The sequence below is a fragment of the Passer montanus genome, unplaced genomic scaffold (assembly GCF_014805655.1).
Source record: "Passer montanus isolate IOZ18808 unplaced genomic scaffold, ASM1480565v1 scaffold1, whole genome shotgun sequence".
NCBI classification, from domain to species: domain Eukaryota; kingdom Metazoa; phylum Chordata; class Aves; order Passeriformes; family Passeridae; genus Passer; species Passer montanus.
In genome coordinates, this window is record NW_024356504.1 from 23027744 (window position 1) to 23039668 (window position 11925).

General features: G+C 44.7%; 1 protein-coding gene across 1 annotated transcript in view; it reads left to right on the forward strand.

Moving 5' to 3' along the window:
- LOC120498640 (histamine N-methyltransferase-like) overlaps nt 1-7468 on the forward strand; it is a 38128-nt gene extending 30660 nt beyond the window's left edge. The window contains exon 7 of the mRNA XM_039701669.1: nt 7404-7468. Within this exon, the coding sequence (XP_039557603.1) occupies nt 7404-7456 (53 nt within the window). The 3' untranslated portion in view covers nt 7457-7468. The remainder of the gene's footprint in view (nt 1-7403) is intronic.
- The last annotated feature ends 4457 nt before the right edge of the window (nt 7469-11925 follow it).

Genomic DNA, 11925 nt, shown 5'->3' on the forward strand with positions numbered 1-11925 from the left:
GAAGGAAGCAAGGAAGGAAGGAAGGAAGGAAGGAAGGAAGGAAGGAAGGAAGGAAGGAGACAAGAATTATGAGCTTGTGAGGGAATCACAGGAGCAGCAAAGCAAAGCTGATGCTGTGACTGGACTGTGGTGCAGAAAAGGTTGAGAATTCCAGGTCTTCCTAGAAGAAGAGCTTCCTCTCAGCTGTTATGAAAAGCATGAAAAACAATTAAAACAACCTAAAAATAAGAAGGCCTCTTCCTTTTTTTAATTCTTTTTCTTTTTCTCTTAGTGTTTTGCTGACCTAGATAGAGGTAGGGGGACATGTCTGGCCTAATGCACAGGCAAAACTTGCTCTGTTTATTAACCAGGAACATGCTCTGGGGCAGCACTTGCAGCCCAAGCCCTCAGAGGAGCCCAGGCTGTCAGCGAGGTGCCCTGGGGACATGCCAGGAGCAGAGCTGCCCAAACCCTGCCAGGGGAATGCCCAGCAGAGGGGTTAAATTACCATTTTTAGGACATAGGTGCTTATTCTGGTCCCTGGACATCTTTATGCCCGGGAGAGAGGGCCAGGACACCCAGCAAGGGCCTGCAGCTGTGCCAACCCCTGCACTTGTCCCTTTTCCAAAGGATGGGAGAGACCTGGTGGTGGGAGCTCCAAGAGCACAGTGAGGTGGCTGCTGAAGGCTTTGTAGGCTCACAGCCAGGGTGAGATTTAGGAATGGGCTTGGAGAACAGCAGACATTCAAAAAGAAGCTTAGAATTCCTGGAAAGGAAATTTCGTGAGTGTGCACCTTAAAAAAAATCTGATTGTACCAACAGAGTTAACATAAAAGGAGCAGGGAATAGGAAATTGTGTAATGGAGTTCTAATTATAATTCCTTTTGTTTTCCTAAAGAACATTAAAAAGCCATGATGTGAGCAACGACTCAAGCCCAAAAAATACTTCCAATTTTATTTTTACCCTCATTGGGGCCCCTTGTTAATTTACAGCTAGTGAAATGATAAACAAAGCTGATCTCATTTGCATCTGACACTACAAAAATATTAAAAAGCCATGATATGACCAATGACTCAAGCCCCAAAAATACTTCCAATTTTATTTTTACCCTCATTGGGGCCCCTTGTTAATTTACAGCTAGTGAAATGATAAACAAAGCTGATCTCATTTGCATCTGACACTACAAAAATGGTAATTTTTAAAAGGTTACCCAGAATCAGTGCAAAGCTTTGATTTCTGTCATTAACATATTTAAGTCTAGCCTAAGCAAGGTTTCTTCCCTGAAACACACATTTTGTTAAAAGCTGTTCAGTGCCCATAACCATTCTGCTGCTCTCAAAATATGATGCCCTAGCAGGCCAGAGCCAACCTGTGCACATGAAATAAGTTTAGTTTAATGTTGTATTAAAAGGGTTTGGTCTCTGGAGCAGCCACTCTGCTCAATAACATGTAATCATGTGGCTTCTATTTAGTTTCCTTTTAACTTGCCCCATACAAGCAATGAATCCAGTTTAATTAAACGTTCTTTTAAACAGCAAAAAATGACACTGCTTTGCATTTTAAAAAATCTACACACCACGGGGCACCCTCAAGACACAAAATCCTAATAAAGAGGATGTGAGACCCACAGCTAATAGCAGAGAGCCAGTTTGACATTTGCAGGGTAATTTAGTGAACCAAGTGCTTCCTTGCAGGCTTCACGTGGCTGCAGTGCCATTTAATGGAGGATGAAGAGCCATGTTTATAACAACGCTAATAAACAGCTAATCTGAAAATTAGACTAGCATGTGGCAGAGGGCTGTTGTGCATGTGTGATAAATGCTGCTCAGTGCTGGCTGGAGCTGTCAGCTGGTGCTGGAATCCTGCTGCAGCATTCAGCAGCAGCCTGGGGTAGCCGGGCAAGGCTCTGCCTCCTGCACCCCCTGAGTCCCCAGGCTGCACACAAGGTGTGCAAAAATGCACATTAACCCTAAGGGGTGGTAATAAGGCCAGGAAAGGGGCACTGCAGATGCTCCTTGCAGAGCTTAAAACAGCTCTGAAGCCCTGACATTCAGGGGAGTGGCTCTGAGCTCAACAAGTGCTCAGTTCTCATCCCCACAAGGGGCAAGGAGAGGCATGAAGCCTCTGAGACCAAGCTGGATGCTGAGCCCTGAGCCACCTGGGCTAGTGGAAGGTGTCCCTGCCCACGGCAGGGGCTTGGAATGAGGTGATCTTGGAAGTTCCTTCCAACCCAAACCATTCTATGACTGACCAAGCATCCCCTCTCTGCTTTATTTTTCTCTGGTAGTGTAAATCTGGTCTAAGCCTGGCCAATAAGTAATTTAAATCCTCTTTTATTGAGGGCATCATAAGGTAGAAGAGGTAAATGAGGTAGAAAGGAGTGGCAAATGCTTATTTTTCTCCTTTAGAAGAATCAGGATCTTTAATAAAGTAAGTATTAGGGCAATGAAGAAATAAACACTGAAAGCATCATTACTAAAATGAAAATGCTTGCTAATATATGCAGTGCACCTGGAAATGCCCATTCAAGTAATTACAAAAGGGAAAAACACCGGGGAAACAGGCAAGCATGAAGACAATAGCCATTAGAAACAATATTAAATTAAGCACGCCTTTTGAGATCTACAAATTCACTGATTAAATTGTGCATTACAAACCCTGCCTTGACTTCACTCAGCTGGAGTCCTGGGGCAAACCTGCAACACATGAAAACAGCCTCTTCTTTTGCACTGAGATTAAGTCAGGGCTGTTCCTAACTCTGCTTAGTCCTTAGTTTTTTAAAGACCAAAAAATAAAAACTTTCTTTTTTCCCTTTTTCCCCCTAATCCCCCAGATTCCAGCTAGCAGAAGGCATCACACTCCCCCAGTCTGAGCAAAACAAGGGCAGAAAAAGGGCACTTCATGCCATGCAGCATGAAGCTTGGCAAATGGCATAAAGCCCATCAGAATCAGCAGGAACCTTCTCATTGACTGACAACCCCTGAGTGTGGCCACCCGTGAGTGTTTGGGTGAGTTTGGCTTCATCCAGGACAGGGAATTCCACATTTCCCCACTGAGCCCCTTCCCACTCATCTGTAGGGCAGAGCGGCTTCTCACAGTTTTGGCAAAGGTCCTTTTCACCGTGGGGCAGACCAAGGGAATTAACCCTCTGTGATTCCTGCCCCTCAGATATTCCTGCACCCAGGACAGCTCAGGGGGCAGCAAATGGGAGCTGTGGTTCTCCCACAACCACAGGGATGTTTGAGTGTCTGTGCAAAGAAAGGATGGAATTGAGACCAAAATGCGACCTTCCTGGTGACAAAACTGTATCCCCTTACAGAGACATGAGAAATGAGTGAGGACAAGTTTATTAATACGTTTATTGGTGTGCAGGGTTGTTTATCACCATTTTCCTATTGCTGATGAGATTTCCAGGGCTAATGGAAACTCTCCCACTTTCTCCCGTTCCCTGAGAGATCTCCTAAAATTGATTGTGGAAGCCAGCAACCACTTCCAATTGATTTTGTGTCATTAAACATTAAAAACTGTGTGCAGCTTTCATAGAGTTCTGTCTGCTGGAGAGTGGGCTATTGTCTAACAGCAATCCCAGTTTGCTGCTAAAACAATGGATTGTGTGGGAGGGGAGTAAAATTATATAGAAAACTCTTTTAAGGTGATACTTTCTTGTAACAACACACACAACCTGTGCTCCTTCTTCTTCCAAAACTTCACAGATAGGCAGTTGTTTAATTTTTCCAGCTTTTGGCTTTATTTAGTGGGAGGAGAAGAGCTAAATATAGATAATATCCACCCAACTCCTCCTTGCTTTTCTCTAGACAACGAGGAACATCTATTTTGTTTCTTTTCAGGGAATCTCCTAACACATTTTGTCGCCTGTTTCCCCTCAAAAATTTCCAGCAAGCCAGAAGGAAATAGAACCTTTGAGAAGCCTTTGGTCCCAGGACAGCAGAATTTGAGGGCTCCTCCCCTGCTCCTCAGGTCAGTCCCTTCATGCAGGGGGTGCAGACAGAAATTCCCATTGTGGCTGCTGATGGCAGGGGGAAGCAGCCAGCTCCTGTACAGGATGTGGGGCTCATACCTGGTGCTGATCACAGTGAGGCATCTCCACAGACACATTTTGGGAATCTGTGTATGCAAACGAGGCCTTTCCAAAACCCAGTCTGTGAGAAGTGAATTCAGGATGACTCCATCCCTGTCACACCTAAATAAGAGAACTCTGGCCTGAAGCTGAGAGAAGACAGGAGAAAACTGGAGTCCCACAGTCCTTTTCCCTCCACAAGCCCATTGAGAGCCCTTTACACATCTCCCACACCTTTTCTGCTCATATTTCTATTAGCTGTACCCAAACCCCACAGCTCTGATGGGCTGCTGAGGGCACAATGGGGAGATGACAAACCAGCCACCTGGAATGCTGCTGAGGGGACAGTGGGGAGGTGACACACAGCAGGAGCAGCCACCTGGAATGCTGCTTTGCTCAGATGTCCTGGTCACAAATGGAGAGGCACTCTGACTGAGGGACAAAGCCTCTGTTCCTGCAGGGAGCACATTCAGGAGGACAGCTTTTGTGCAGCGTTTCTGGCTTGGTAATTAAGGCTGGGATAACCCATAAAGTGACAGCTAACATATTAAACACCTTCTGTGTCTTAGGAAGCACAAACTAGGTGTCACAAATGGAGCCTCATATGGCCCAGCTGCCTCAGGCCATATGGTCACCCTGCTCCTCACTGCCACGTTCGTAGCACAGCAGGGTGACAGTCGGGGTGCTGGCCTGGGCCAGGAGTGGTGGCACGTGTGAGGGTGACAATGATGGTGGTCATACAGAGCCCTGCTCCACGTGCTTTCCCTGCTAGGGTTTGTGGACTTGGTTCAGCTACTCAATTTGTGGTATGTAGAGCAGCCAACATAATTCCATGTGAAATAAAGAGCTGAGAGCAGATGCAAATAGAGCTAATAATACAGTCATTAGGAAGGGAGCCAAGGCACAAATTGCAGAATTGAGTGTGAAAGGAGAAGTCAGGGGAGGGAAAGGACTGTACATACCCTGTGCTGCTCAGGGGACACAAATATGTCCCCAAACAGCAGCTGTCTGTAGCAAAGGGACAGCAAGAGGCTGTGTGGCCAGCCCTGCTGTCTTGGCACAGGACAGCATCCCAGCAGGATGGTGCTCAAGTGCAGCTTGGTCATGGCCCTGCCTTTTGGGCAAGAGCCCATCAAGATACAGCAGACAGGGCAGGGACATGTCACACCACACATTTGTGTCACCTGTGGGGATGGGACAAGCGGCCCTGCCTTTTGGGCAAGAGCCCAGCAAGGTACAGAGCAGGCAGGGCAGGGACATGTCACACCACACATTTGTGTCACCTGTGGGGATGGGACAAGCACCCTGCTCTTACAGAGGTGCAGGACACACCTGTCAGGGGTCATTTGCTGGCACCAACGTGGGTCACGACTGAGGTGCTTCAAAATAGCAAAATGACAGCCCAGGAGAGTCAAGGTGGTGATGAAAAATAATCCCCAGTCCTTGGATGGGCATGGATAACTGCAGTGTGGGGTGTGGGACTGGTTTGTTCTGTCTTGTGGGGGTGGCAGTCCCACACGCGGCACTTAGCCCTGGTGTGCTTTGTAAGGCAGGCACAACAGCACAAGTGGTTAACAGCAGCAGAGCAGTCAGGGATGTTTTGCAGCCATCTGCTTCATAGCCAGTGTTTCTGATCCATCTAAGGTCAGCAGTGCATTTTGGTTTGCCCTCAGGTGAAAGCTGATGATAATGCAGCCTCTCCACTCGCCTCCATGGCACCTATTTAAAGCTGCTCAAAGAGCCTGTGCAACTGCATGTCCTTAAGCAGAAAACTTCAAGTGCCTTTTTGTGCCAAGTGCTCTTCAGATTAGACCAATCTTCAACTTGAAATGGGAGGAAAGTCCTTCCAAAGAGTAACAAGAGGGCGATTAAATATACACTTCATAGATTCATAGAATGGTTTGGGTTCAAAGGGACCATAAAGATAATTCAGTTCCAGCACCTCTGCCATGGGCAGGGACACCTTCCACTGTCCCAGGCTGCAAAAATCCCTGTCCAGCCTGGCCTTGGACACTTCCAGGGATGGGACATCCACAGCTTCTCTGGGCACCCTGTGCCAGGGAAGAATTTCTTCACAATATCTAATTTAACCCTGCACACTGTCAGTTTAAAGCCATCGCCCCTTGTCCTGTCACTCCATGTCCTTGCCCAAAGTCCCTCTCCTGCTCTCTTGGAGCACTGATAAATACTGGAAAGGGCTCTGAAGTCTCCCTGGAGCTGTTTCTCCAGGCTAAACAACCCCAAGTCTCTCAGTCTGTCCCCAGAGCAGAGGGGCTCTGGCTCCCAGAGCACCTCCCTGGCTCTTCCCCATCTTTGTTCCAACAGATCCAGGTCCTTTTGGTGTTGGGAGCTCCAGGGCTGGATGCAGAGCCCCGGATGGTGTCTCAAGAGAGCACAGGAGAGGGGCAGAATCTCCTTGCCCCGTTGGCTTCCTGGGAAGTGCACATTGCTGAGTCACGTTGAGCTTCTCATCAGCCAATATTGGTTTATAACATCTTTCTGCCCAAGATGATCAAGCCAATTCTCCTTTAGATGAGCATTTCTGCTGTAATAAAAATGCTGTGGAGCAAACAATGCAAGTCCACACTTCCACAATTCCAGTATTGACTGGAATGATTTCTCTCCACTCTTCTTGCCATCAGCTTTCTCTGGTGGCTCCCATCCAGTCTGTTTCATTCTTAAAATGAGGAAAAAAAAATATCCCAATTTCTTAATCACATGTAGTGGAATGGTAGTGATTTCCCTCAATATCTCTCTTTGCCTCTGGGGAAATATAGTCCAGGCCAATTTCTGGCATCTCTCCTTCCTAATCCCCTATGTATGCCAAGGCAGAGGGTTTATTTAGTGGTGTGGAAATGTCCATGACTTCAATAATTTTTGCCTGCTCTGTTGTCTCATTGCTGGAGGAAAAGTGTTAATGGATTTTTGGTTTTCTGTTTTCCTTTTTTTTTAAATAACACTATGTACCTAAAAAATTAAAGTCTTTGATAGAAAGTTTTAGTTTACAAGTAACACCTAAAATTGCAGTAACAGAATAGAGTATGAGACATGTTTGCACTCATTTGATTTTCCTTCTTCCCTTGAAGGATTTCAATGTACATAATTAATTTTTCTCTTTAGTTGGGGGACTCGTGGCCTCTGCCAGAAGTTTCTTATCTTCTCAAAATTTTAGGCTAGAGAAATAACTTTCTCTCCATAATACAGGTGGGGGACCAAGATGCAAAGACTTGAACCAGATTTCTAAAATAATTATCTCTAAACATGACAGCAAAAACTAAATGGCAGCTCAGGAACTCACAGTGTGTGAAACCAAGAGGAGTTAGTAAGTATTTTTACATCTTTCAGCACCTGAATGTCTCCAGACTCTGCCCCTCAGAGTGCGACTGGGTCACCCATGAAGGCTGTGCAAGCTGAACCTGCACTCCCAGCTCTGGCCTGAAGTGAGGACTGAGTCCACACCCAGTGATGATGCAGACACAGCTAAACATGCAGGGAAACACAGAACAGTGCTGAGGGTAATTAAACAGATGTTGTGAGGATGCTCTCTGTGTCACTGTGTTTGCCCAGGCAGGCATGGTCCATCTTTACCAGGGGGCAAAAATGGCTCTTCTAAATAAATGTTCCAGATGAGCTGAATCAGACTGAAAGGTTTCCCTCTTTCCTCTTCATCCCTTTTACAATGCAAAGCAGAAGATACCTATGCCAAAGCATTTCATTTCTTCCAGTTTTATTGCCAGCCTTCAGGCTGCCTCATTCTGGACCTGCTGCAATCCAATCTGCTCTTGCTAATACTTCAAATATAATATTTATAACAGCCCAGGTTGAACCAAAGGCTACTTGCACTGACAGATGTCACAAGCTATAGCTCTCCTTTCCATTTTATTGTTTGGTAGCTTCTGGCAAAGAGGGAGAGGATCTGGTAATGAAATGTTCCTTCTCTGCTTCAAACTCACAGGAACATTTTGCTGTGCTGCCTATTATTCACAGGGGAGTAATCAAGGGGTAGCTGGTTGGTTACCAATGGTTATGCAAGGGAAGTTTACATGATGGCAGAGGAAAAGATATATTTCTGATTTAATTATCAAGCTGCAAGCCCATATGAAGTTTTGTACTTTGGGGATGTGGGCAAACTTGCAATGTTATGGACAGAAGGACCCTATTCTGTAACAGGGGAGTAAAACCATTTCTCTGTAACTAAAGATAATGAGTTCTGCAGGACTATAAAGAGGCATGGAGCTGTTTTGCAGATAAAGCATCTCTGTGGTACTTTGCTACAGCAGAGCAATGGGGAAAATTCTGCAGGGAACAATCTTCTCCTGGCAGATGGCTGGACCAGGAGACCTACTCAATATTTTCCATGTCTAGTTTTCATGATTTATACAACATCATCCCTTGGAAAAGCAATTCTGAGAGGACATTATGATTCCATGATAATTCACTGTACTTGAGAGAAAAGAAAAAGCCTATATAAATATGTGCATCCCCTATGGTTGGAGCTAACAGACTTCAAGTTCTGTTCCAGTTTTTTAATTTTCTTGGCTGGAGCCACATGGTTTGTTAGCTGGCTGATTAAGCAAATTTCCATGGGAATCACAGTGATTTTGGGGGGAGAGTTCAGAGCATGGTCAGAGGGGAAGAAGAGGGGAGAGAAGACAGTCAGGCCCTTCCCTCAGTCTTTGGGAAGTTCCAGAACAAGGACTCAGTACCTCCTGCCCTAGACTTGTGCCATAGCCACTGGAGCACTTGTGAGCTCTCTCTGGGGAAGAAGGATGTGTTTTCACATAGAGAATAAGAAAGATGGTGGAACAGCAAAAAATTCTGATGGAAGGAAAATAGCTTTCCTCCAAGCTCTATTCAAGTGCCTCATGGGGGACAGTCCTTCTGGTTTTCATTAGAAAGAGAAACATGAGTCAAGAGAGAAAGTGAGATCCAAGGGGAGCAAAAGGCTTCAGGGCAAATTTTTTCGCCCAGTACAACTCAGTTGAGTGTTGCTGGCACTGGGAGAGTTTTGCATGGCTCTGTTATGAGCTGTCACTCCACATTGCAGAGCAATGGGACACAGCTGCTGTCCAAGAGCAGCATTTTCCAGAAGTGAAGATGGAAAGTGCCACGTTCATTAGGACTTCAAAGAACAGAAATAAAAATATTTCAGATCAAGGAAATGTTGTCATGCCAAACTGGGATGATACAAAAATGTACAGACCAAAGAGCCTATGATGGCAAATGGCTGGAGACAGATGATTTTGAAATCAGCAATTAGCTTTAAATCAAACTAGCAAGTCACTTAAAACCAGACTAAGCAGAGGACAATTAAGTCAGTAAATACACAAACACAACTTTTCTTACGTTTACAGCTGCACTCTGTCCCCCACCCTTGATCTGTCTGTCTTAGCACAGTGTGGAAAGAAGGCTCAGAGCTTTCCAAAGGCCACACACAAGCAGAGTGCAGAAATCTGACTATTTGTTGGGTTTAGTCCCTCTTGATGTGCATCCCTGGCTACAGCATAGCATGCACTGACAACTCCTACTTCATACTTTTGTTCTTTCCTGCAAAGGAGCTGTGCTCCTCTAAATGCACAGTTTTTTGTAAGGCAAACCACCCTGAAAGTTGGATACCTGTGTCTTGTGCAGATTTAATCTTAAATCCACCAAAAAAACTTTAAAGGTATTCTGAATGCAAAGCAAATAGCAATTACCCTGACAGCTTCCCTATTTCAGCAATGGACTGCAGCTGTATTTGCTCTTGGGCAGGGAATGGTTTTCACTTTAGCCATGGTGAGAGGAGGACACAAATCCCAGAATTTCGTTGCCTGGAGGAATCCCCACAGCACACACATTTGAGTGTGAATGGAGTCCTCTGCTGGAAAGGAGCCTGAACTTATTCTTGCTGCTCTTGGACACAGCTGGCCAGGACAATTTACATTGCCTGGAAACCAGGAAAAAGAGCTTATGTCCAACTGGTTTTGCTCAACTATTATTTTCTAAAAAGCCCCAGCCTCAGCAGTCCTCAAGAGGTCTCTCCCACTCCTTTAATTTTTTAATACATGTAAAACCAAACAGAAGAAAAACAGAGCAGAAGGTTCACTCAGTTAAGCTCTAGATTGACTTCATCCAACTTAATGCTTTTTAATCACTCTTTGAACAAAAGATTTAGTCCTCATAATCCTCCTTTTGCTCAATTTGCTGCTCCTTACTTTATGAAATCTACTATTTGTTTGGTTCCTCTGATTTCCACCCCCTATAAGAGTCTGTGTGAGAAAAAAAAAGGGGCTAATATCACAGGGAAAATTACTTTCAGGAATAAAATAGACTATAAATTATAGTGCCAGCTTTTCTTTTGTGGCCCTTCATTGGAAAGGTGCATGCAAAAGGTCATGGAGCCCTTTCCACAGGGTAAGCTCCTGAGCTGCTCACCAAAACTTCCCATCAATCTCCAGGAGCATGGCTGCAATTAGACCTGCTGAATTCCAAGCTAATGCAACCCTCTCTTGGGATGACTGAGATTTAATTTGAGATTTAGAGACATTTGCAAAGAAACTCCTGTTGTAGGCTCTGCTTCCTGGCAGCGTCCAGCAATGTGGCTGCCCCTCTCCCAGACATTTGAACCTGGTTTAGCCTACATATATTCTGACTGGGCTGTGGTGGAAATTGCCAGACCCAGCCAGAGTGGTGGGCTGGGCTGTCCCAGTTTTGGTGCCTCTCAAAAGCCCTGAGACTCCCTGCAGGAGCCCCTGGTGCTGGGGGTGTCGGGCTTTCACCAGCTCCTCCCCTGCAGCAAATAACTGTGCCCTGACAAATAAGTCAGTCTTTCCTTTCCAAACATTTATCTCTGATTCATTGGGCCTTCAGGTCTGCTTAGGAGAAAGTAATTCAACTCAGGATTTCAGCTGTGAAGAAATACACTTATGTGGGCAGGAGGAGAGCCAGACCCACAAATCACTGTCTCCCATCACCCAAATCCTGTTTTACCCTGGATTTCAGCTGGTGTGTTTTGAACAAAATCCTCAAGAACCGTTTGCAAAGGCCAGAGCTATCTGTGCTCACACCTTTCCTAATTTTCACAATATCTATCCCAGGCTACAGACTTTCTTATGTGAGAACATTTGCAAAATAAAAAATTAAATTCATGTCATCCTTCTTAGACTCTGTAAAGCTAAAACTATATCTCATCTTCCATTAGTTCCTCATTTAAAATAAATCAAATAAATTAAATACCACTTTTTAGATACCATAAACTATTATATGCTTGAAAACATTTATTCTCCAAGATGATCACAAATAAGTGCAAATTAGTCTAAAGTACTGAATTTTATCTTTCAATGAGACAATTTCAGTGAAAGTCCTTAAGAAAACTTATTGCTGTGTTTCCTACCATCCCATAAGGTTGGACAGATGTGATCAAATACACCTAACACATAAGATATCTTCAAAATTCTCCTGCCATCATTTTCTCTTTATGAGAAATGAAGAATATGCCCTTAAACCAGGTGAAGGAGAATGGACCATACTCCTAGACTTGAACTGTATCTGGATTGTTTTGGAAAACTGGAACATGATTTCCTCAGAATAACAGACAGAGCCCCAGGCACTTTATATGTTCAAAAATTAAACTTACAACTGGCATACATCTGGCAGTGATCCTGTACACGAAATCCATTTGGTTGGCCAGATGGCCTGAGACTTGCAGCTTTTTAATCTCACACACAAAGCACTTTAGGCTGGAAAAAAACAATAAATATAACATAATACAGCATTATGACCAAAAGCCCCTTTTATTGGTTTTCCAGCTATAGGTATGGAAAATTATGGGCAAAGTAAGTAGTATTTTCACACTTTAACTTCCTATATAGTGCTATATCCTGGGACT